This window comes from Protomyctophum bolini (assembly GCF_963924005.1).
Source record: "Protomyctophum bolini genome assembly, chromosome: 13".
In the NCBI taxonomy this organism is placed as follows: domain Eukaryota; kingdom Metazoa; phylum Chordata; class Actinopteri; order Myctophiformes; family Myctophidae; genus Protomyctophum; species Protomyctophum bolini.
In genome coordinates this window covers 8,193,113-8,218,917 of record NC_137874.1, presented here as the reverse complement: position 1 = coordinate 8,218,917, position 25,805 = coordinate 8,193,113, and the positions used below count along the sequence as shown (strand labels likewise).

Below are 25,805 nucleotides of genomic sequence, written 5' to 3'. Positions count from 1 at the left end.
TATTTGTTTTTATTTTGAAACCAAATCGACTGGATACACGTTCGTGCTTTCCTCAAATAAATTCAATCTAAATATAATGCATTTTATTTTTGAACTTCACTTCTATATCACTTTTCACATTGAACACAAACTATATAGAAATGATAAACAATGAAAAATAACAGCCAACCAATCAGAAGAACGCGCGAGACGCCACGTCCGGCGTCTGCAGGGGGCGTATGGGATTTGTAGTCCTGGGGTTCGAAAACGGCACTGGCGCGGTTCTGCTTGGTCACGTGACAGGACAGAAGAAGAAAAACAAACATGGCCGCCCGAAAGTGAAGAAAAGTGTGCTACTGTGTTAGTGAGTACTGCTGAACACAACTTAACATTAACACATAATATTATTCAGCGGGATAAAGTTCACTCACATCTCTGTTTCAGACACACCTAAGAAGTATATCTGTCCCGTTACAGGAGGTCGTTTTGGAATAGTCAATTATCAAAGCAAAGTTGAATATTGGTAAAGATGCTAGTGTGTGTTATCAAACTGAATGTCACTTTTGAAACAAACCACAAACAAAGCAATTACTCTACGTCGCCGGTTCTCACAGCGGGGTCCTTGGGAGTGGATGGGGGTTCCTGGGGGGGTTGTGATGAATTGAACAAGGTGGACCCTCTTGTAAACAAGTGTAGTGCTTTATTGGGTCGTCCACTCACAGTTAACAGTTTTTTTTAATAATTGTGCTTAGTTGAAATATACTGTAATTCTGCAAACTGTTAATAAATCAATCAATCAAACCCTGCAAAATCAGTTTTGACCACTTTGACCATAGAAGCAGCAAATTGGAAGTTCTTAAAAAAAATGTTGAAAATGTGAAATACAAATCTTGTATGGTGTCCACGTTCAAATACAACATACATTGTGGGTGTCCTTGACAATGGAATTGGCACAGATGAGATGACTATTACTATACAAATAATACATGACTAATATTATGTATACAATTATATGGTGAGACAATTATACGTACGGTAAATAAGAAAGGAAACCCAAGCTGTTCAAATTAACCCGGACAGCTGGAGTGAGGACGAATGTAAAGAACTTTAAAAAGTCCTTTCCATTGTTATACATTGTTATAGCATGTTCTCACTTTACCCGTTGAACATGAAAAAGAGTGTTGTTTCTAAGACGATATATGCTGTTAATGTTTGACATTGAATGTGTCAGCTCAGTGCTCATATTGGAAGTTCTTTTAAATGTTGTTTTTAAGGCCAAACCTTTTCATGTCAAGGACCCCCAAATTGACACAAATTGGCCCTGCGGACCCCCATTTGAAAAGATATGCCCATGCCCCATAGGCATATCTCTAGCAGTTATTCTCAGCCCGTTTAATTTCAAGGACCCCCAGTTTGTCATGCATTAGTCTACGAACCCATTTGATGGCATTTCTATCTCTGGGACCTCCAATATATATATTGTAAAAATAGTAAAGTCAATGTTAATTTAACTCTGAGAGTGTACAAATGGAACGGGTCCATTTGGTTCCATTTGTACACTCAAGAGTTACAGACCCATAAGGGTCCATTTGGTTTCCAAACTATCCTTTAGCTGGGGACCCCCTGGAACTCCCTCAAGGACCCCTGGGGGTCCCCGGACCCCACTCTGAGAACCACTGGTTTATGGCATTAATTTTACTGGCCCAAGTGGGCAAGTGGAACTGGGTGTGTTCGCTGGTCCAGGCCAGCAGGCCATTAATAATGTAGTCTGATTCCTGGAGTTCATTCATGACCAGCGGAGGTTCAGGAATGTTTTCTTTCTTTGTATCAGGTGTGAGAACTCAGGACACAGGTCAAAATGCCTCTGAGGAAACGCGCAAACAAGGATGCCGCCGGTGGTACTACGCAACCAACGGCAGGGGAGAGATCGGAGGAAATCAGCGATGACAGTGAGGTAAACAGTACTAACCTCGCGTCACCACCAGGCGTTCCACCTCGGAGGCAAGCCTGGTCTCGTGTTCATAAATCGCCGTGTGAACCGGTCTGGACTCTGGAGCGGATGGTAATCTAGGTCATGTTTGTAGTCTTGTTTTGTTGTAGTCATCAGGCAGGAAACCACAAGGCGGAATAAGAACTCCGCCATTCATAGTACTGATTCCGTCTTTTGGTTTCCTGCCAGATGACTACAAATCATTGACTACAAGTTACAACATGTCATGACGGAAGTTACCATCCGCTCCCGACCGGATCATAAACCCGGAATGGAATGCTGCCCAGGCTAGGTAAACAGTAAACACAAGGATTAAAGTTCTCAGTCGCCACGGCCGATTGCAGTCATATGGATTCCATAGAATTATTCAATGGAATCATGTCTTGCACCGAAAATATCCTATTATTTTGCTGTGTGTGTGTGTGTGTGTGTGTGTGTGTGTGTGTGTGTGTGTGTGTGTGTAGTCTGTTATTGATAAATCACCATACATGTTAGCAGCCACTCTTGTCCAGAGCGACTTAAAAGTGTGAGATCAGAATAAACGGTGTAAGCATGAAATCTAGGCAAAAAGAAAACTAACAAGAATAAACCTGTCATCCTCTCTGTTCTGTGTTCGCGCAGGTTGAGTTTTTGAGTTTGAGTCCAGCAACATCACAGTCGAGACGAAAGAGGAAGGCGAAAAGTAAAGTGGCACCAAAAGGTACATAACAGGACTCACAAGGACATTCAACATTATGTCAACATATATTTGTGTGTGCATACATTATATATATATTATATACAGTATATATAACATTTTTGCAGAAATGGGACTGAATTTTTCTTTTAGTTTGAACTGTGAGACAAACAGTAGACATGCTGAGAGACATGCTGGTGTACAGTAGGAAAGTAGGGCAGTAGAAGGGAGACATTGGGACATCTGAGAGAGACTGTATGAGAGAGATTAGATTAGATGTCTTTATTATCCACAAGGGAAAATTGTTTTGCTCAGGTCAATGCTTACATTCAGGACAATACAGGACAATACATAGATATACAAACACAATAAAACACCCAGCAAAGTTATAGTAAAATAATTCTACATTTTTTAAAGCTGTCACTGTGTAGCAGTGACAGTAGGACATCTGAGAGAGACTGTATGAGAGGTAACGGGTACCGTCGCCCATAATCCGTCTCACCCTCGTTTTTTTCGTTCCTTGTATTCAATATTTTGTTTTACTGAGAATAAGGTTAGAAATTATGTTTATGTTTAGGCCTAGTTTTAACTGGGGTTAAATTTAGGAATAGCGTTAGGTTTTGGCCCCGTTTTACTAAGGTTAAGGTTAAGATTAAAATTAGATTAACGGTTAGATTTAACCGTTTAAGCATCATTTACTTGAGTTACTTTAGGAATACCAGGCTGAGCAGTTCCGCCGGGCTGTACGCCCAGAGCGAGTTGGTAAAAGGGCGACTTAATCGGTATTCGTTTGAGAGACGGACGGTAGGAAAGCTGAGAGGGAGACAGTGTAGGGAGAGTCCGAAAAAATAAAAGCAGAAATGTGTTGAAGAGCTGCCCCAGTCTGTGACTGTTTGGTCCTATCTAATTCAGTGGACAGAACACAGCTTTTAGGGTCTCGTGAGAATTGACCGCAGTGCAGACTCTCACACAGAATGAAATTGTAGACACGTGGAGGAGTTGTGAGGATCTGTTGTGTCTTCAGAGCTGACGGAGGAGGAGATGTTTGACCTGGCGGTGCGTCTGAGCGAACAGGAAGCCAGCGATGCCGCGCGGCGACGGCAGCAGGAGGAAGACGAGGCCCTGCAGAGAGCCATCGAGGAGAGCGTGAGTGTGTCGGGGAAGCGTTTGTTAAATTATCACACTGGCAGAGCTGTTGTGGACTTCATTGTCTGCTATGCAAATATAATACTGACGGTTCTCCAGCTTTAATTTCAAGGGCCATCATACATCTGCGGTTCATTTCATTCCAGAGTTCAGGTCAATTTAGAACTGGAATATTTCCGGTGTCCCTGAAGAGGGAACCAGACTTGAACAATAGACACAAAAATATATAGGTTCATTTTTGCTTCTTTAATTGCTCGCCGCCGTATTCTGTTGCTATGGAAAAACCATCTCCTCTCCCTCAAACACATCCTGGTTACGGGACCTAATGTCATTTCTGTAAATAGAAGAGATTACATTTGCTGTCCGGCTCGGTTGAAAACTTTTATAAACATTGGCAGCCTCTCATCTCTCCAAGCTATCTCATTGGATTCGATAAGTGTATAAGTCACCCGAGGGTGCAGATCATTGTCACAATTCACAAGGAGCATATGCCATCTGAGTCAACATGCTGTTTTCACCCTGTCTTTCCCTCTCTCTTCTTCTTTTTTTCCCTTTTCTTTTTAATTCTTCTTCTCTTTTTCCTTTGCGTTACACAAATTGTGGGATAAAAAAATAGAACGAAATAAAATAAGGGTTCCACATTCTCTTGACTACCGTACACATTTCTTGGTTATTGAGGTTAGTGGCATGACTACATGACTGCCTGCCTAAATAATATGTCCCAAACCGCCCCCTAAGGTCTTCCACTGCTGGCCTGCTCGCTTTGCCAAAAAAAATGGCAACTAAAAAATACGGGGAAGCAGCTTTTTGCTTCTACGGGCCGTCGGCATGGAACAAGCTCCCACTGTAGACATTTTTAAAGCTCAGCTCAAGACCCACTTCTACAACATTGCTTTTAATTGATCTTTTATTTTTTATTTTTGTTATTCATGTCCTCACTGTATTGCATTACTGCTTGTTTTTAATGTTGTTGCCTTGCTTTTCTTTTATTCTCCATTTTTCTGTAAAGCACTTTGAGCTGCATTTCATGTCATGAAAGGTGCTATACAAATAAAGTTTTATTATTATTATTATTATTATTAATGGGGCATGACGTGATTGTGATTTGGAGAGTCACAATTCAATATTAATACGATATCAATACAAAGGAATTTGAGGGGAGGTATGGTTCTACTTCCAATACATTAGCAGTTCTGCTCTGCAGTGTCCTCAGAGCACAGTGCAGTTAAAATATGAGCCACTAGATGGCAGAAGAATACTTTACATCAAACAGTTTGAAATTCCTCACCTGCATTGGCAATGCATGACTGTATCTTGTAGATAGGCTATTTTAGCTGTATCTTTTTGTTTCTTTTTGAGCCCCTCCTATATATACACACAGGTTTAATGTTTGTTTTTTAGTTCAATGTTTGTTAAAAACGCCATTGACAATGAAGGGAACATTTATGTCATCTTGTCCCTGACAACTACAAGCTCATAGCGCGTACAAGCTTGTAGATCTGCTATTTTTGAAAAATCGTGAAAATGTAGTGCAAATCTTTGAATATATATTCTTTCGGTGCCAACGTTTTTAACTCAAATCTTTGCTTCTGGAGGGTCCCTTACCTGGAACAACATATTTTCAGATGGCTGTCGGCAGCCAATTACATATAATCTTGGGGGGTCCTTGACAGAACGACTGACATAAACATGGGCTTTTCAGAAAACTGTCAGGATTTAGAAGGCATTTGTAGAATCGTCCTCATGGTCTAAATGGGTTAATTGCAATTATACAGTATACGACAATGAATCACGACATGCCCTATATAATCCTCTGTTTCCCACTTCCAGATGAGCCAGACACAGCCCCTCCCTCCCTCCCGTAGCCCCTCGCCGCCGCTGGACCGCGTCCTGCGCAGACGGAGGCTGGAGTTCTGCTCGGACGACCCGGGACCCTCTGCCAGGCCAGAGGTGACCTCACAGAGGAGCTGCTCGGACGACCCGGGACCCTCTGCCAGGCTAGAGGTGACCTCACAGAGGAGCTGCCGGGCAGACACACACCCGGAACTACTAGGTAACCTATGTGACGGTAACACATTCAGACCGCATAGGACGTGTACAAAAACGTCATATCTAATCCAACCGTTGGTTCCAGTCATAGCACTTTTTTTTATTGATATACAGTATATATATATATATGTTTTTTTTTATAAAACGCGCTGCCGTTCACTTCCTTGTTTACGGCAAGGACTGTCTAAAGAGGACGAGAAGCGAAGACCGTACAGGCGACTCCATGGTGCTCCATGGAAGGAAAGAAACATGCGCAGTTGAGACCAGGAAGTTGTACACGCACAAATTTTGGCATGTGCAACTTCCTGGTCTCAACTGCGCATGTTTCTTTCCTTCCATGGAGCAACATTCTTCTGCGCTTCTCGTCCTCTTTAATAGTCCTTGGTTTTACGGCTCAGAAAGAACGCCTCGTATCTCCTAATCTAGAGAGCTCTCCATGGTTTTGACCAAAAGGGCATTCTTCTGTCTTCATTTCTGACTTCAACAAGCCTCTCGTTTGGAATGTTAACGCTTCTAGAGATACTTTAGCCGCTAAAGTCGTTCCATGTTCACGCTAAGTTAGCGTGACCATCGCGAGGTAAAAAGGTAACGTTATGCCATATATGGCTTTTCAGAGTAAAATCTCCCATATCTTCTGGCACTCTCAGCGCCTTTATTTTGAAGAAAATCCCGGCACTAATCTAATCACTTCTGCCCTATGATGGATTCATAAGTATATTTATTATTATGTCCATTGTCCATGTGATGGCTGTTTATTTCAGCTCTACTTCACAAGTCTATGTATTATCATGTCCATTGTCCATGTGATAGCTGTTTATTTCAGCTCTACTTCGGGTTTGTCATCCTAAGTTCTACAAATGTCTTCTAAATCATGACAGTTTTCAGAAAAACCTATGTTTCTATGTCAGTGGTTCTCAAACTATTTCATGTCAAGGAGCCCCAGAATTATATGTAATTGACCACCGACCCCCATCTGAAAATATGTTGTTCCAGGGAAAGAATATATATTCGAACATTGGTGCCACATTTTCACAATCTTTCAAAAAGATATCAACAAGCTTGTAGCTCTGCTATTTTTCAATAGCTAAACTATAACATAATGCTTAAAACACCAAACAAGTTTCCCGAACTTCCCGTCCAGAATGGGTTAAAAGGTTTTCATTTTGACGAGAGAGTCTCACTTGACTCGACGCTTCCTTGTTTGTTTTGTCCTCCTCGAAGACTGGAAGGGACCGGGGGGGAACACCAACAACAACAACAGGACGAAGAGGAAGAGGAACGATGAAGTCTCCAGCCCCCTGCCAGAGATGCCAGACCTGTCTCAGACACAGAAGATCTTCACGCAGAGTTCTCCTTTTCCCTCCTCCTCCTTCTCGCAGCCCTCTGAGCCCCTCTCCACACAGGTCTGTTGGACCTTTTCATTTTGAGGCATCATGTTATACTTTAGCTGTTGAAAAATAGCAGATCTACAAGCTCGTAGCGCGGCACCGAGTATATCTTTTGAATAATGTATATTCTTTCAGAGCGAAACATTTTTAAGTCAAATCTTTGCTTCTGGGGCGTCCCTGGAACGGGTACAGGCTTTAGTTCCGACATACTATTGATCCGAAACCTCAATCCCTAACCTAACCATAACCGCAAGCACGGGAGCAGCGCGTGTCGGACGATAAATCCATCGTTTACGTTTCCTGATTAATCGAGAAGCGTGTTTCTATATTATACTTTTGATGTTTAGTGCGTCGCCGATTCGATTGACCACGAATTTCAACACACTTTTGAAATAGCCAATAAATACGGTAGACTTCTAAACTCACGTAAACACCTGATTTCTAAAAGTCATATATACCCACATTGTGATCAGCTTTGAAATGTTTTGAAAATGTTTGTCTACTATGTTATTAACTTAACTTAAATTATCTCCCCCCCCCCCCCCCCCCCCCCCAAAAAAATGTAATGGATGAAATAGATTAGTCTGATTATCTATATTGCATCCCTAAAGCGACGTTCACGAATATGTTGAAACCAATGATGGTAATTGCACGGAAAGTTGACATTCCACTCTATATACGTATCGCCTCTCTCCGAACCCTGGGCAATTGCATCGCTACAAGTTGTGATCTTGTAGATTTTGGCTATTTTGTCTATGTTCAAAATACTTTGAAAATGTCTGAAAGTCTGATATAGGCCAGGGCTTGACCACACATGGGATAGTTTCATATGACGATATCAATATAATATCGATATACTGTATGTATTGCCTCAGCTGTTATTTGCATACACGTACTGTATGTCCTAATCAGATGTTTTCACGTAAACCTTCACTTCTTATACATGGACCGATCCCAGGACTTCGACTGCACCCAGCATGAGTCTTCCCAGCTGCCTCCTCCTCCTCCGGTGTCCCTCAGAGATTCTTCCGTCTCCATCCCCATGATGAGCCGAGCGTTTCTGGCAACCTGCCAGTCGGGATCCGTCTCGTGCTCCCGGGAGAACTTCATGTCGTCTCTGCCTTCTCGGCCGAAGACTCCCACGTGTACCAGAAAAGGTCTTTCCCCGACCGCGGACTCAGCGTTGCCCCAGAGCCCCACGTTCCCCAAAAGTCCCGTCTTCTCTGGCGGACAGAGGGAGCAGGACTCGAGGTCTTCAACAACAACAACAAGCCCAGTCTTTGGTAGGACTAGCCAAAACCTCGGGCCCCCGCCGACCCCGAAGTTCTCGGACGGTCCAGCTCTGTCCAAGAATGTTGTCCCCGCCGAGACCAGTCCGAGTCCGACGTTCCTCAGCAGTCAAGGACTCTCCAAGAACCCTTGTTTGTCAGAGAGCCGTTTGTTTGATAAAAGTGATATATTCTCCGTGGCCGACGACGTGGACCACGTAGACACACAGCCACAGAGCCAGGACTATTCCACCACCAGTCCGGTGTTTGGCACGGTCAGCCAAAACAACAAGAAACCCTCGTTAGTCTGCAAGCCGAACAGGTCTCCGTCCAACGCGGCGAGTCCGACATTCCCCGGAAGCGCCGATAATGTGACAGAGGGTGGCAGACCGCTTCCCAAAAGTCTGTTGTTGTCAGAGTCCGACCCGGAAGACGACGTTCTGATAGAGCAGGGTCACACGGCGACAAGCCCGGTGTTTGGCAGGCCGAGCCAAAATCAGAGACCCTCGTTGGCCTGTAAGCCAAACCTCTCCGGGAGTCCGACCTTCCCCAAAGACCCGGCGGTCTCCAAGACGTACCCCAATATACCCAATACCCCGACATTCTCCAGAAGTCCCAGGACTCCTGTTTTCTCAGAGACCAACTCGGAGGAAGATGAAGTGAAGGTTCAGGGTGTTAATACAACAAGTCCGGTATTTGGCCGGACGGGCCAAGGCCATAGACCTTCGTTGGCCTGTAAACCAAACATCACTCTCAGCAGGAGCCCGACCGCCCCCAGAAGTCAAACGGACTCTGAAAGTGTCATTTCGTCCAAGAGCCTGACTTTCCCCAAAAGTCCATTATTCTCCGACACAGAGAAAGAGGAAGACTCCGACTGGACCAGTTGGAAGGTAAAGATTAAATTGCACCCAAATGCAGCACATTATTTTCCTTTTTGTATTTTCTTTCCCCTATTTTGTCATCTGTTGTGATGTAAATTTGGTCAACCTTCACTGATCAAAGACATGCAGGCCATGTCGTTAGAATTGAGACACCTTCTTTATTCAAAGGACCATGAAAGTCCTTGAAAAGCTTCAAGGTTTCGGGTCCTTACAGTACAGTGAGAAATCTGAAAAGGAGCTTAACACAATCTAATATCAAATATTAAATGTAGGGTAAGTGATATGATTAGGTTAAAACAACGTTCAGTATTAACAGGAGTCTTCCTGTCTGTCCAGCTCTTGGAGAATCAGAAAAGGAGACAAAATGGCAGCAAACCAGGAGAGAGTGCCCATTTATCAACTTCATTTTTCATGGCGTTCCACTTCCAATTATATCCTGACCTGAAAATGCATTTTCTAAAGAGCTGGAGAGACATGGCGGTGCCTCCTGTTACTGAACACTATAGCAATGAATACTATTAGTTATTTAACTTATTTTAACAATCACTTATTGAAGTTAAATGGTATATTTGTAATCTAATGTTGTGCTCCTGTTCTTCCGTTGCAACGTGCGTCCTGCTGTCTGTCCCCCCAGTCAAAGATCTCCCTCAGCCCTGTCTTCCCAGCGGAGAGAGCCCTTCTCCGGCCAAGCATCCACACTTTCTCCCCCAACTACAAGTTGGGCCCCAGGCACCGGTAAGGACACACAACCATCACCAGTGTCACTGGTGGTGGCAAACGGCTGGGTGATGTGAAGAAAAAAAAAGTCGTCTTAGTTTTAAAGGACCACTTCACCACTTTTCAACCTATCTTCATATAGTAGGTCCTCACAAATAATCATGAAAAGAATGGCACAATTGTTGTGAACTGTGTGCAGTTCAGAAACCGTCTTCCAGTGACATCATCGATGGGGAATACAAGCTAACAGAAACTGCAGGCTTACTAGTCCTGAAAAGTTGCAACACGAAAATGGAAGCCATCGTTCTCACGACAATGAAAATGTAAACATTTTTGTTTAAAAACAAATCTGCCTAATGATGATGTCACTGGAAGACGGTTTCTAAACTGCCCACAGCCCTCCTATGAGACACAGACTGAGTAGAAAAAGTAGAAAAAAACCGTGCCATTTTATCATGATTATTAGTGAGGACCTATACGTTGAAAAGTGGTGAAGTGGTCCTTTAAGTCGACCAAATCAACACTGCGACTTGTCCCCACTCTCTCAGCGGTACCAGGAGAGACGTGGAGGGTGGTGGCGCTTGCCCCGGACCTTCGGCTCCCTGTGCCTCCACCCGCCGCCTCCACCAGCCGCCAGGGAGAGGCGATAAGCACCACCACCAGGGACAGAACAGCAACGAGCCCAGGCCCGGTCCAAGCCAGGGCCTCGCCAGGAGGCTGCCTGCCCACACGCTGGAGGCCGGAGGAGGGGTGATGGTGTGCTACTGCTGGGGGATTCCTTTCTGCCCGCGGGGCCGCGACCCAGACACCTACACAGAGGTATGGAATGGATGGATCATTCTGTTTGCGTTCATTCTGTTATTCATGTGACAGAGTGCATTTCTAGTTACTTGCGCAAGCAGAGCGCGCAAGTAAAGTTGTTTGTCCGGTGCTTTTTTTTTTTTTAAACGAGAAATGTCAACCATCTGAAAAGTATATTAATGTATGCAGTTAATACATGGTCTGGGCTACTTTTGAACAAATCATTTCATCAATGGGGCGTGGCATGGAGGTGATCAGCCTGTGGCACTGTTGAGGTGTTATGGAAGCCGTAATCTTTTTTTTTTATTGTTCAGTCTTATGTCTCACACCTTCCTCTTGACAATACAACCTAGTATAGATTCTGTGTGGGGTTCAGGTCAGGCCAGTTAAGCACAGTACCATAATACCATGGTCAGTACACCAGTTACTAGTAGTTTTGGCTCTGTGGGCAGGTGCCAAATCGAGCTGGAAAGGAAAATTAGCATCTCCATGAAGCTTGATGTTACATCATCATCATCATACTGTACTAACTGTACTTTTTTAAGGGGTGCTATCCCCTCAAATTGTTCAATCGATGTTTGATAGAGACAAGACAACGCTGAGGAGCCGAAACGCATACGTTGTGCTGTCTTGTGTGAACATCTGGAGGAATAAAGAGATGGTGTGTGTGTGTGTGTGTGTGTGTTATCAGGTGATTGTGGAACAGCTGGAGTTCTATGAGAAGAGTCTGAAACGAGCTCAGAGAGGTTTGCTGAGAAAGATGGAGTGGAGTGATCCCATTCTGCCACAGCCAGAGGTATACTTTCATCGGTTTAGCAGCCATTCTTCATTAAAATCCTTATTTGGAAAAGCACAGAGTGTCTCCAAATACAGAAGCAAAAAACTGTGTTTGCTTTTTACTTTGTATTATTATTTCAATGTTATGTTGTGCGTTCAATGTTATGTTAATGATTAGGAATGGATTAATACAACCTAACACGCTATGAACTGTTTTATCTGTAGAAAGCTCCTAGTCCAGACGAGTCGTCTGCTGAGTCTACAATCAGACGTCCCACTCGAAGGTGAAACACACTGTTCCGACAAGTTCCATCAGGCTGGCCAGGGGGAGGTAGTTTATAAACTCTAAAACATGCAGTAATCCTGGTCTCTAAACTTTAGAGACCAGGATTACTGCATGTTTTTTTGTGAGGGTACATACCCTAGGCGGGGACACGGGGAGAACATGCAAACTCCACACGGAAAGGCCCTTTCCTCAAACCCCGCGTCGGGTATGGGCACTGCTGGGGACACCCCCCACAGCGTCCCCAGCAGGAATCTAACCCAGGACCTTCTAGCTGTGAGGCGGCAGCACTACCGACTGTGCCCACCGTGCCCATATACAATTAATTTAAGCAGAACGTTTTGGGGAAGGTGGTGCAGGGGGTAAAGTGCCTGCCCACCACTGTCTAGGCTAGGGAGACTAGGGTTTTGAATCAAACCAACATTGAAATAAACCAACATAACGTTTTTTTGCAGACGTGGCCTCCGATTACGACCCAAAAGAAGAGCAAAAAGCACGTCGGCATCTTCACCAGAGAAAGAAGACGAGGAGGAGGAGGAGGAGGAGGAGGAGAAGAAGGAGAAGAACATTGACAAACAGGACAACAACAAAGAGGACCATGACTTTAAACTCACCATGGTGACATCAGATGAGGTGTTACATGACTTTAAACTCACCATGGTGACATCAGATGAGGTGTTACATGATTTTAAACTCACCATGGTGACATCAGATGAGGTGTTACATGACTTTAAACTCACCATGGTGACAACAGATGAGGTGTTACATGACTTTAAACTCACCATGGTGACATCAGATGAGGTGTTACATGATTTTAAACTCACCATGGTGACATCAGATGAGGTGTTACATGACTTTAAACTCACCATGGTGACATCAGATGAGGTGTTACATGATTCTAAACTCACCATGGTGACAACAGATGAGGTGTTACATGACTTTAAACTCACCATGGTGACATCAGATGAGGTGTTACATGATTTTAAACTCACCATGGTGACAACAGATGAGGTGTTACATGATTCTAAACTCACCATGGTGACAACAGATGAGGTGTTGCATGATTTTAAACTCACCATGGTGACAACAGATGAGGTGTTACATGATTCTAAACTCACCATGGTGACAACAGATGAGGTGTTACATGATTCTAAACTCACCATGGTGACAACAGATGAGGTGTTACATGATTCTAAACTCACCATGGTGACAACAGACGAGGTGTTACATGATTTTAAACTCACCATGGTGACAACAGATGAGGTGTTAAATGATTTTAAACTCACCATGGTGACAACAGATGAGGTGTTACATGACTTTAAACTCACCATGGTGACAACAGATGAGGTGTTACATGATTTTAAACTCACCATGGTGACAACAGATGAGGTGTTACATGATTTTAAACTCACCATGGTGACAACGGATGAGGTGTTAAATGATTTTAAACTCACCATGGTGACAACAGATGAGGTGTTACATGATTTTAAACTCACCATGGTGACAACAGATGAGGTGTTACATGATTTTAAACTCACCATGGTGACAACAGATGAGGTGTTACATGACTTTAAACTCACCATGGTGACAACAGATGAGGTGTTACATGATTTTAAACTCACCATGGTGACAACAAAGGTGTTAAATGATTTTAAATCAACGGGAACAAGCCGTAGGCTTTCTTGGGTTTAAATCCTCTTAGCAGACCTACTATTGAACTGTACTTCCCCGTGCATGCTTTTTTTTCCTCCTGCAAACGGATAATAACGTAATCAATCAATCCATCAAACAGGAAGACGACAACGGCGATGACAAGAGCAAAGATGGACAAGACGACAACAAAGAGGACCAGGAGGACAATAAACACAACGAGCAGGTAGGGCTGTCGCTCACCATTACAAAATGTAAGTTTGACGACTGACGACTTTTTCAGAAAACTGTCAGGATGTAGGAGACATTTTTAGAATCTGATCTCAGGTCAAAATGGGTTTTAATAATTGTAATATAATAATAATTGAAGGTTGAACGGGAGCAGGGAGCCACGGCAGCAGATGAAGATGACACTGACTGTGAAGAAGTGTGTCCAGGTAAGGACATGGAATAGATGACACCAGTGTTGTTTTTGGCAGCAGATTTTCGTTTTTGTCATAGTTTTCACTTAGTTTCAGTCACATTTGAGTCACCCGGGAATGTTTTAGTGTTAGTCTAGTTTTAGTCGACTAAATATCATACGATTTTAGTCGACTAAATCTACAGTTGATTGAGTCGACTAAAATGTGTTTTGGCGGGCCTTGATGCCACTAGTCCCTTCCTAACATTTTAGTCTAGTTTCTATTTGTTGACGAAATTGTCAATATGTTTTGTCTTAGCTTTAGTCATCGTAGCTTAGTTTTCATTTAGTTTTCATCAGTAGAAAAAGGTAGTCGACGAAGTGTGTCCAAGTAAACACATGATGGAAGTCTACCATGGAATAGTAGACTCCCAGTCAAGGGAAAGCCCCACATTGTGTACTTTAAAAAAAACTTCAAACATGGTGACCGATTTGTTTATCTTACTATTATTCTATTGTTTTGGTATTAGACTTTCGTATGTTTGTGGGGTTTTAGTTGGGTTTAAAGGAGAATTCCGGACTAGACGCTCTCTTACCTTAATATATATATATCCTAGAAGGAGTGCTACAGGTGAAACATTTCATAACCATCCCGAGTACACCTCAGCTCAGAGCATGTGCACTGGGTCTTACGCTACTTTACGCCTTTTCACGGCAGCCCATTTGGGACAAAGTAGTCTGATTAACCACAGAATTCACCTATTTTAGACTAAGAATAGTGAAAATACAGTAGCTGTTCTACAATCTGTTTCAGAGACACAACTGGACCCTGATGACGAGACACAGGTGTTGATAATGCCCACCAGCCAGAAAGCAGAGGTGGGTGCGTGCGTGCGGCCGTGCGTGCATGCATGCGTGCGTGCGCGTGCGTATGCATGCATGCACTTGTATTGTTCTTTAACTTTTCTGTCATTATGTAAAACTACATGTTTTATTTTTGTATGTGCTAAAGTTCCCTTTCCAGTAGGTTTTGAGTGTGGGTCTTGCCTATACTTTAAAAAAACGTGTTACTATCTTTTGTATCTCGTCTTGTTCTTTTGATGTAATTATTTATGTATTAAACATTGTGTAAGTTGTATGTTGCTAGCACAGTCTTGTTATAGGTCCCAACATCATGAACTGAATCGCTGACTTGACCCTTTCGTCACAGCCTCGGAGTCCTTCCCAGTCCCGGTCAGAGAGCCAGACTGTCCTCCCAGTGCGGCTCCAGTCCCCTGACCAGCGTCGGACACCAGGGGAGATGTCAGAGAGCCAGACTGTCCTCCCAGTGCGGCTCCAGTCCCCTGAACAGCGTCAGACACCAGGGGAGATGTCAGAGAGCCAGACTGTCCTCCCAGTGCGGCTCCAGTCCCCTGACCAGCGTCGGACACCAGGGGAGATGTCAGAGAGCCAGACTGTCCTCCCAGTGCGGCCCCAGTCCCCTGAACAGCGTCGGACACCAGGGGAGATGTCAGAGAGCCAGACTGTCCTCCCAGTGCGGCCCCAGTCCACTGACCAGCGTCGGACACCAGGGGAGATGTCAGAGAGCCAGACTGTCCTCCCAGTGCGGCCCCAGTCCACTGACCAGCGTCGGACACCAGAGGAGATGGACATCGACGGTACGTCTCATGCCTGGATGGCAACTACAGTATATTCACATGACAACAGGCTGAAGTAAACACGAATACATTTGCCACCATGACCAACTTGACCTGATATAATCACAAGAGACTGCAGGGATTAGAAGGAGAAACACCACTGTGTTTTTGCAAGTTTTTAAGCTCATTGGCTATAAATCACATGCTTTGTCGAATAGATGTAGATTACGTAACATGGCAACGCACGTATACTTCACTGCCGTCCCAACTTTTCCAAGCCTGGACTTCCGGGGGCTCAAGCAAATCATCCTACTCACACAACGGACTCTGATATCTCTAGAACTAGAGGTTCGCACACCTGTGTCTTCCCGTCCATCCGACGGATATGTCCATAGGGGTTGCCTGGGCGAGATCCCTGATGTCATCGGTATATATGCCATGACAACACGTTGAGGTTAGACAACTCACTCGTAGAGTGCATTGGGAACTCCTCATGGTCATGGCTGAGTCATATAGTGACATGAGCGTGAGGACGTGGTCCGTCTGCCTGCTTGCTCAGGGGATAAATGGAATCTTGACCATTCACGTCAAATTCATGTCAGAGCCTGTGTTTAGGTGAGACTGAGACATGACATGATGGCCTTTTAGCACAATCTAAATGTCTCAATAGAAGAGCAGGGAGACAAATTGTATAAGTTATATTGTATTAAGACATATAGGGCTGTATTTTGCGTGTCTTAAGTACCAGGTCTTATTACCTAACTTGAGTAAACTAAAGACCTGGAGGCGGGATCAATGCCATTTGGCTATCCTGAGTGGCCAAAGAGCATTGATCACGCCTCCAGGTCTTTAGTTTACTCAAGTTAGGGAATAAGACCTGGTACCTAAGACACGCAAAATACAGCCCATAGTGTTGCTTTAACATGTCATCTATCAGATGCAAATGGACCATTTTTGTCTCCATTTTCAGCCCCAGCAGATGATGAGAAAGAACCGGAGGACATGATTGTGGCCAGTCCTGACGGAGGACGGGATGAAAGGATGGAAGAAGAAAGAGAAGAGTTTAATGTATGTATACAGTATATTCTTTATATGATTTCATGGTGGTAGTAGCCAGGGAAAAGACCACAACTGGACCAACGTTCTCATTTACACAAGTAGATGATTTAAAAGAGAACAGTGACATTCGCTGCCTCCTTCAGGGCATGCAGGTCATTCCAAAGTCCAGGGTTAACCCATCCTGGACGGGGACCCCCTCTTGGTGTTTTAACCCATTCTGACCTGAGATCAGATTCTAAAAATGTCTTCTACATCCTGACAGTTTTCAATTCTGACCTGAGATCAGATTCTAAAAATGTCTTCTACATCCTGACAGTTTTCAATTCATCTGACCTGAGATCAGATTCTAAAAATGTCTTCTACATCCTGACAGTTTTCAATTCTGACCTGAGATCAGATTCTAAAAATGTCTTCTACATCCTGACAGTTTTCAATTCTGACCTGAGATCAGATTCTAAAAATGTCTTCTACATCCTGACAGTTTTCAATTCTGACCTGAGATCAGTTTCTAAAAATGTCTTCTACATCCTGACAGTTTTCAATTCTGACCTGAGATCAGATTCTAAAAAATGTCTTCTATGACAGTCGCTCTTCGATTTTTCAAAAATAGCAGACCTACAAGAGCTATGAGCTTGTAGATCTGCTATTTTTAAATAGCTAAAGCATGACATGATGCTAACACCAAAATGGGTTAAGCATTATGTTGTACTTTGTGGCGCAAATCTTTGAATATCTTTCAGAGCGAACCTTTTTAACCCATTCTGACCTGAGATCAGATTCTATACGAGGTTTCCACTGGACACACACTGGTCTGATTAACCCATTCTGACCTGAGATCAGATTCTAAAAATGTCAGTCGTTCTTCGATTTTTCAAAAATAGCAGACCTACAAGCTCGTAGCGCGCCACTCGGTGGCGCGCTACGAGCTTGTAGATCTGCTATTTTTCAATAGCTAAAGCACGACATGATGCTAACACCAAAACGGGTTCCCGGTCAGAATGGGTTAACTCAAATCTTTGCTTCTGGGGGAGGTCCCTGGAAGTATTTTCAGATGGGGGTCCGCAGCCTATAATACAGATAATTCTGGGGGTCCTTGGCATGACAATGGTTGAGCACCACTGACATAGAAACATGGAGACATTCTTTTTTACAATGGATTGGTGGCAAAAGCCTGATGAACTTTTGAGGGGCTCTTTCCCCTCCTATGCCCAGCTTTGTGTGTTTGTGTTTACCTCCATTGCGATGATTTCATTGGCTGAGCACCCCTATTAGCGATGATTTCATTGGCTGAGCAATGTAGGCACTGCAGGATAAAAAGTGAGGACAGAAATGTGAGGACGCCAAAAGTGATTGGCCGGAATGTGATGATGACGACGTATGAGGATAAGAGCGCCACTCACTTCACACGGGTGTGATTTTATTTTGTCTCCACAGTCTAGACTCAGGAACAACCATAGAGGGATCTCTTTATACAGAGGATTCCGCATTGAGTGATTAGAGTTGAGGGGTGAAAAGTGAAAACACCCCTCAACGCCTTCTGACAGACATACTAGCAAGCCCAACCCAGTAGTCACTTTGAGTGTCACTCACCACACGGGTGGACATACTGTATGTGGGACATTACTATTACTAACCCTAACCCCAAACCCCAAACATAACCGCAAGCACGACGCAGCGCATGTTGGACCGAAGCAAACTTCACTTTACCCGCAAATAAAAGGTCGTTTGCGGTGGACACAAAAATTATGCCGTGAGCAGGATTCGAACCCACTCAAGGTATGGATTGAAAGTCTATTGCCTAACGAGCCATGCTACAAGCTGACTGCTGGAATGCTTTTCCAGAGTCTACTACATTATAACACGCCCAACTCAACCCCCGCCCAGTATGGGAGGGGATGGGGACCCCTATGGGGCGGGGCTTCCCTCCCTCAGGGGTGATTTCACCCAACACCGTGAAATGGTGCACACTTCCATTATCAAGAGGCGTGGCTGTGTGATTAGCTCGATGCACTACTGGTGTGTAGTCACACCCCAGCTTACAATCTAATTTGTTTGACTCAGGCCAGGTGTGACTGACTGCACCCTATGCATTTTGTCCCAGGTTTTCTGACTCATTATGTTCTCTAGTTTTACCACACAAATGCCTTCTTTCTTAGTGTAAGGAATAGATAGGGTTGTCACCTCAGTACTACTGTAATAATCCTGGACACGTACGTACTGTACAAAGCTGACAAACTGGGTAAGCCAGACTAAAACTCAGCATGTTCCATATTTTAAGAAGGCGTTCCGGGTATGCGAGTGTGACTAAGGGCCGATTCATACTCCTATTTTACCGCTGTTTCGGCGCTGTAGTGCCGAAATGATTTCGGCTCGTCAGAAATTTTCAGTAGCACCGAAGAGCCGACTTTAGGACGGTACCCGCCCCCCCCGAACCTCAAATGACGTCAAATTGTAGGCTCTACAGAGCCGAACCGACTTTTATTCGGCTCTAAAATAGGAGTATGAATCAGCCCTTAGCAAGCTTTGTGAATGAATTACTCCATGGATGAAATAAGAATAATGTTGTGGCATTCATACAAAAAGAGCAAAAACGTATATACGAGTAGTGATAAGGGGGGGATAGAAAGCTTAAACTTTTTTACATTTTACAGCGGCCAGTTACAATTTGCAGCCACCTGTAGTAGGTGGTCTTTTAGAGAAGTTTTGAAGGAGGGTAAAGGCCTATTCATAGTCTGGATTTTCGGTGGTGAGCTGACCACCGCTCCGGTGGTGAGGTGACCACCGGAGCTGAAATAACGTTGAGCCTTGGAGGTGGTGAGTAAAAACAGAGAGAAGGGCTGGGGCAGTTGCGGTGGTTTGCTCTTCACCACGGCTCGTGACGTCATGTTGTAGTTCGGTGGTCACCTCACCACCGAAAATCTAGACTATGAATGAGCCTTAAGGAGTCACTTGTCTATGATTGTTGCCGGTAGCCGGTAGGGCATTCCACAGTAGTTTGACAGGTATTCCGTTGTATCGCACATCTTTAATCCATTCTGAACGGGAACCCCTTTTGGTGTTTTAAGGATTATGTTATGCTTTAGCTATTGAAAAAGGTTATCTTTGAAAAACAAAGAAGGGCCCCGCACACTGTCAGAAACTTGCCAAAAATGTTGCTCTTTATTCAACGTTTCGGTCTATTCGACCTTCATCAGGACAGTTTCTGACAGTGTGCGGGACCCTTCTTTGTTTTTCAAAGATAACCTTTTTAAGTATGCTTTATTGCCCTACGCACCTGTCACTAGCCTTCTGAGGTGTGCATCGGCCTTTTGCTTAAAAAAATGCTTTAGCTATTGAAAAATAGCAGATCTACAAGCTTGTAGGTCTGCTATTTTTGAAAAATCGTGACAATGTGGTGGATATCTTTGAATATATATTCTTTCAGAGCGAACGTTTTCAACTCAAATCTTTACTTCTGGGAAGGAGGTCCCTGGAACTACATATTTTCAGATGGGGGTCGGCGGCCAAATACAGATAATTCTGGGGCTCCTTGACATGAAATAGTTTGAGAACCCCTGGCATAGAAACATTGTTTTATTCTGGGTATTCTGTCAGGATTTAGAAGACATTTAGTAGAATGGAGCTCAGGTCTGAATGGGTCAAGCAACGCTAATGTCTCTTTACTTTTCTTTTGTCTGGACAGACAACATTCCTGGAGCGTCCGAGTGAATCCTGGACAGCTGGAAGCCCTATTAAGGAAAATAGGACAGGAGAGGAGGAGGAGGAGGAGGAGGAGGAGATGATGACGACGGCTCTCCAGGTCTCCTCGTCCCCACCATGTTCTCCACAGGGCCAGGCCTCCTCCACCATGGCCTGTCCCCTCTGTCAGGCCTCCTTCCCCCTGGACCAGATTGAGATGCACGCCGCCACCTGCTACGGGGGGGAGGAGGAGGAGGGGGGAGGAGGAGGAGGAGGAGGAGGAGGCCACTTTTACTCCACTGCTGCCGACCACTTCCCAGGTTAGTCAGACAGCCGAGGTGGAATTTTGTAGTCTGTTATTTTATTTTTTTATTTTTTTTAAAATATTGTCTGTATAAATACATTCGTGAATCCACTTGCTGACCGGCTGTCAGTATTGGGCAATTTTATTTATATGGGTTTCTTGTGACCCTACCATTAACGACCTATGGCAGGCAAAAATGTCAAATGCCAAATTTCCTTTTGCTTTATGTAGCATGTGACGTGTCAAACTAGGGGGTTTTCATGATTCTCAATCCATTCCAATGCATTGGTTTTACTCCTTGGGCTAAAAACGGCCATTGACGTCATGACAAATGAAATGTGATTAGGTCAGCACATTTTGGGCACATTTTGGGTTTTAGCCCAAGGAGTGTATTTTGTGCAAAACTAATGCTTGGAATGGATTCGGAATCATGAAAACGCCCTAGTTTGACATGTCACATGCTACTTAAAGGAAAGTTTGACATTTTTGGCCTGCCATAGGCTGTTAAAACACAATCGGTGCCGGGATGCCTTTAAAGTAAGAGCTCTGGGATGCCGGAAAGACATGGCCCCTTTTACTCTGAAGCCCACCTCTACAAGATCTACAAGCTCGTAGATCTATTCTTCAATAGCTTGTTTCGATTGGTGTTTTGTTTCCTTGAGAGTGAAATAATCACCGTTCAAATGTGTCGTTTTTCTTCGTTTTCGTTTTTTCCTTAGCATCTCCTCGTCCGAAGCGAGCCAGGAACAGAGGGTTGACTGCAGAGGAGACTGCTGCTCATTCTTCTTCTACTTCTTCCGTCAGGAATCGAGGCTTGACTGAGGAGGCATCTCATTCTTCTTCCTCTTCTTCTTCTGCTGCACGGCAAGTAAACTGATGGATGGCCGACCTCCCGTTACTTTCAATGAACCTGTCCCACACCGGGGGCGGCCGACGCGCGTTCACACCTCGCCTGACGCTCCGATACGCCACTGTTCTATTTTGCCGCGTCGCTGCGCACCCACTTCACAGACGGTGTGTGTGTTGGGCTTTACCTGCACACACGTGAAAGCATACATAAGCAGGGGAGCACAGTATTATTTTGGGGCTAGTACTCAAAGGAGCACCTGGCCATGTAGTTTGGCTGCGCACAGGGAGGGGCTGTAGGGAACAGACGTTCGTATCCTGCCACAACGTTATGCTGCATTCATTTCACACGGTCAGATGCAAAGCCACATGGTAGTAGTGCTCCCACTGGCAGCAGGTGTCCGTTTATCACTGGCACAAACACATATATACATTGAATTACTCAACCTAATGGTGCCATGTTTATTTCCAGCGTGTGTAACCCACATTCTTTAAGTGACAGATAGTTTCCGTATTGTAAATATGGTCGCTATAATGTGGTTTACAGCTGAGCTCACCAAGACTTTCCCTTCCCGTTTAAAAAAAAAACTGTCGTCGTCGCTCGTTTACAACTGAAACGGACTTCCTGACTGTCCTCTGACTTCCTCATCAAAATAAGAGCTACTTTTAATGATTAGTCGACACTAGTTTTATTTCTATGTCTACTTGCAGGAAGTTAACATCTCATTTGAGTGCCTGTCGGCATTCTCTAAATTCCTGTCTCTCAGCTGTTAGCTAAATTCCTGTCTCTCATGCCTTTGATGCACCACGCAGCAAACGTTTTGACATTGGCGGTCTGGTGCACTGGCGGTCTGGCGCACCGCTTGTGTGCACTGCTGTACATACATGTTTTTTTGTTGTGGTGTGTATTTATGTATTGTCTTGTCTTGAATGTATGCATTGACCCGAGCAAAACAATTTTCCTTTTGTGCATAATAAAAGACATCTAATCTAATCTTCTAATAATAGGGTTGCAGCCACTGATAATTTACTTGGCGATTATTATTTAGTTTCTAGTGAATCAGCTTCCCCACCACATTTTGTGTGAAATCCTTTCAATCCTTTTTAACAGTTAAAGGATTTAACACAAAACTTGTTTAGAGTGAATACAGTCAAGTTAAAGCTCTTAAAAGAGTATCTCTCTCTCATTCAGAGAGAGTACTACAGACACCTATCCCATCATTGCGGGGGTTGCATTTCCTTTTGTTTGAGTGTGACGAGTCTTTGTTTGATGTTCTCTGACTGGGACCAGAAGGAAAACGACTAGCATAAAACACAAAATCTCATTGCAATGCTTATACATCTTTCTTTGAGATTTACATTACACAATTTAAAAAATCCGATCCCCGATTCCAATCTTTTGAAAATCATGAGATCGGAGCCGGTTTCCGATCTCCCGATCCGATCAGGACACAACCCTACTTTAACGGCTTCAGGTTCAGGTATCCTGGGACTGGTGTGGTCGGTGAATATGAGGTTATAATGTTTGTTTTGTTGCGTTTACCTGTGGCAGGCTGTTTGATAAAAAGGAGAAGTGTTACATCTGTCATAAAGCTGTCCCGCCCAGTGAGTTTGGCAGACACACGGAGAAGTGCATCCGTCAACAAACATCAAGGAGCGAACAGGTACGGCTCACCCGTCTGATTTAATCATGTTTTGTTGTACTATAGCCTTACTAAACGGCACTAGTATGTCATTTTTACAATTAACTGTAATTTTGTCATGTCATGTCTCACCTAGACACAGGATATTCTGACACTACTTTCTACCTAATGGTTTCCTGCACTATAGTGCAGCTTTAACCACTTTTGACCTGAGATCAGATTCTAAAAGTGTCTTCTACATCCTGACAGTTTTCTGAAAAAGCTATGTTTCTATGTCAGTCGTTCTTCGATTTTTCAAAAATAGCTGAGCTTGTAGATCTGCTATTTTTCAATAGCTAAAGCATAACATAATGCTAACACCAACTACCTGCTGTAGTGTTGTAGTCAAAATAAAGTAGATGTACTGTACAAGCTCACAACAGCCGCATCGCAACACCTTGTGAGCTCGTTAGATCGGCTATTGCTGTTGTGCGTCGGTACGTACGTACGATCGAGTATCTAGGGCTTAATACCGTTAGATATTAAAATGAATAGATCAATAGATCAACCTTTTTTTTTTTTCTCCAGCTAATATATTTTTTTAATTAGCTGGTTAGCTGTTAATCTTTTTCAACCAAGGTTCATGTTTTAGGTCGTTATTAGAGAAAGTAAAAGATGATTTATTCTTTTCATTTGCTGCTTTCTTTAGTTTTAGGGATTTTAGCTGTTTTTGACAGGGGAGCGGGGCATTCGAGCATGAGGCTAAATATATATGTTTTTTTACAAAATCGTATAGCGATTTCTTTTTTTATAATTTACTATATAGTCCTACTAGACCCCAAGAAATTACATCTGGCCACAACAGATCACGGGTTCTACTGAATGTGTCAAACTGACATATTGAGCCTATGACACACAGTGTGGCTTCCCCCCAGTAGGCCACCTTCACATTCAGTAGATCCTATGATCTTTTATGGCCAGGTGTAATTTCTTGGGATCTAGTAGGACTATATAGTAAATAATAAAAAAATAAATTGCTATAAAATGTTGTAAACGCGGAAGCTTGACAAGCTTCGGCTCGCGATGCTTCGCAAAGGAATCTCGGAGGGGAAAATTGTGCCTTCAATTTTGACAAGGTAGGATGTCTGCACACCGTTCTCAATGCTCCCAGTAGAAAAGATTCAACGTTTCGACCCTATCGGTCGTCATCAGGAATCTCGTTGAATTCTCTTAATAAATACTACTGGGAGCATTAAGAACGGTGTGTGTGCGGACATCCTACCTCCTGTTTTTTGTCTGTGTATATGTTTTTTGTTCAGCACCCGTCAACTTTTTGAGATGTGCGCGTTTCCATTTTGGATCTTGTCTCTCGTGACTGAATAAAGCCATGCTTCTTTCAGAGAGGAGGAGGAGGAGGAGGAGGAGGAGGAGGAGGAGGAGACCTGCTGAGTGCTCTGGAACAGACCGAGAGCAGAGAACCAACAGGTGAAAACATGCTTTTATTTCCACACTCAGAGCCTTAACCCTGTAAGACCCAGCGTTGCTTTTCGGTAACATTTTTATTTAAATGAATTACTTAATTATTTTTTTCACCTAAATGTCATCATTGATGTTCATTGCAATGCCATTGCAATGCCATTGGTCATGATATTTGCATATAAATACCCCCCACAGAGGCTGAAATTCACACAAATAAAAAATGTCTGGACTGCAATTTTGAACCTATGACATTTGACCTTTAACCCTAATAAAAGTAAGTAAAATAATTGTAATATATGTTTTTTTGTTATCATTAGAACGTCTAGAACATGTTTTATTCATTATTGTGAAAGATATCCCCCAAATGTAAATGATTAATTTATTATATAATTATTATAAATGTGCATAAAACTTTCATCAAACTTTTTTTCCCCCTTTTTTACATATTTTTTAAAATAGTAGTACAAAGTAGTAGTAAGGTTGAAATCTCTTTTTTGCAAGTAGAAATATTTTCGGGTCTTACAGGGTTAAAAGACAACTTAAGTTTTTTTTTCCAACCAAGGTTCATGTTTTAGGTTAATAGAGAAAGTAAAACATGAGTGTTCATTTTTTTTCATTTGCTGCTTTCTTTTGTTTTAGGGATTTTAGCTATTTTTGACAGGGGGGGCGGGGGCATTCGAACATGGGGCTAAATACGTCCTTATTAACAAAATATTATGGCGATTTCCTTTTTTTAATTATTTACTATAGTCCTACTAGACCAGAAGAAATTACATCTGGCCACAAAAGTTCACAGGATCTACTGAATGTGAAGGAGGCCTACTGGGGGGAAGCCACACTGTCATAGGCTGAATTATGTCAGTTTGACATTTTCAGTACATCCTGTGATCTTTTGTGGTCAAATATAATTTATTATTTGAAAAAAATAAAATAACACTCATCTTTTACTTTCTCTAATAACAACCTAAAACATGCACCTTGGTTGAAAAAAACAAGTTGTCCTTTAAGGTATTTGTTCTCCATGTTGGGTACACTGGTCCTGTTTGTTTATTTTCTCTTTAGCATTCCTTGTGACAACCTGCGTTTGCGATGTGGCCCAAAAAGCCACGCCATCTTAAGGCAGGGCAAGTTTTTTTTCTTTTTGCTGCACAAGGCAGCTCAGAATCACAATCGGT

The 25,805-nt window shown here is 43.3% G+C and overlaps 1 protein-coding gene across 1 annotated transcript; it reads left to right on the top strand.

The window, feature by feature from the left end:
* Positions 1-311: 311 nt before the first annotated feature.
* On the top strand, positions 312-24,488 carry uimc1 (ubiquitin interaction motif containing 1; the record flags this gene model as incomplete). The annotated part of the gene is made up of 21 exons (XM_080781028.1): positions 312-343; positions 1,811-1,933; positions 2,591-2,669; positions 3,670-3,791; positions 5,622-5,844; positions 7,062-7,243; positions 8,187-9,386; positions 10,012-10,112; positions 10,643-10,913; positions 11,587-11,691; positions 11,898-11,956; positions 12,411-12,588; positions 13,748-13,831; positions 13,976-14,042; positions 14,820-14,884; positions 15,216-15,663; positions 16,613-16,710; positions 20,384-20,699; positions 21,403-21,547; positions 23,082-23,193; positions 24,471-24,488. The coding sequence occupies exons 2-21, from the start codon at positions 1,838-1,840 to the stop codon at positions 24,486-24,488; spliced, it is 3,969 nt and encodes a 1,322-aa protein (XP_080637154.1). The 5' UTR covers positions 312-343; positions 1,811-1,837.
* Between the last annotated feature and the right edge of the window lie 1,317 nt (positions 24,489-25,805).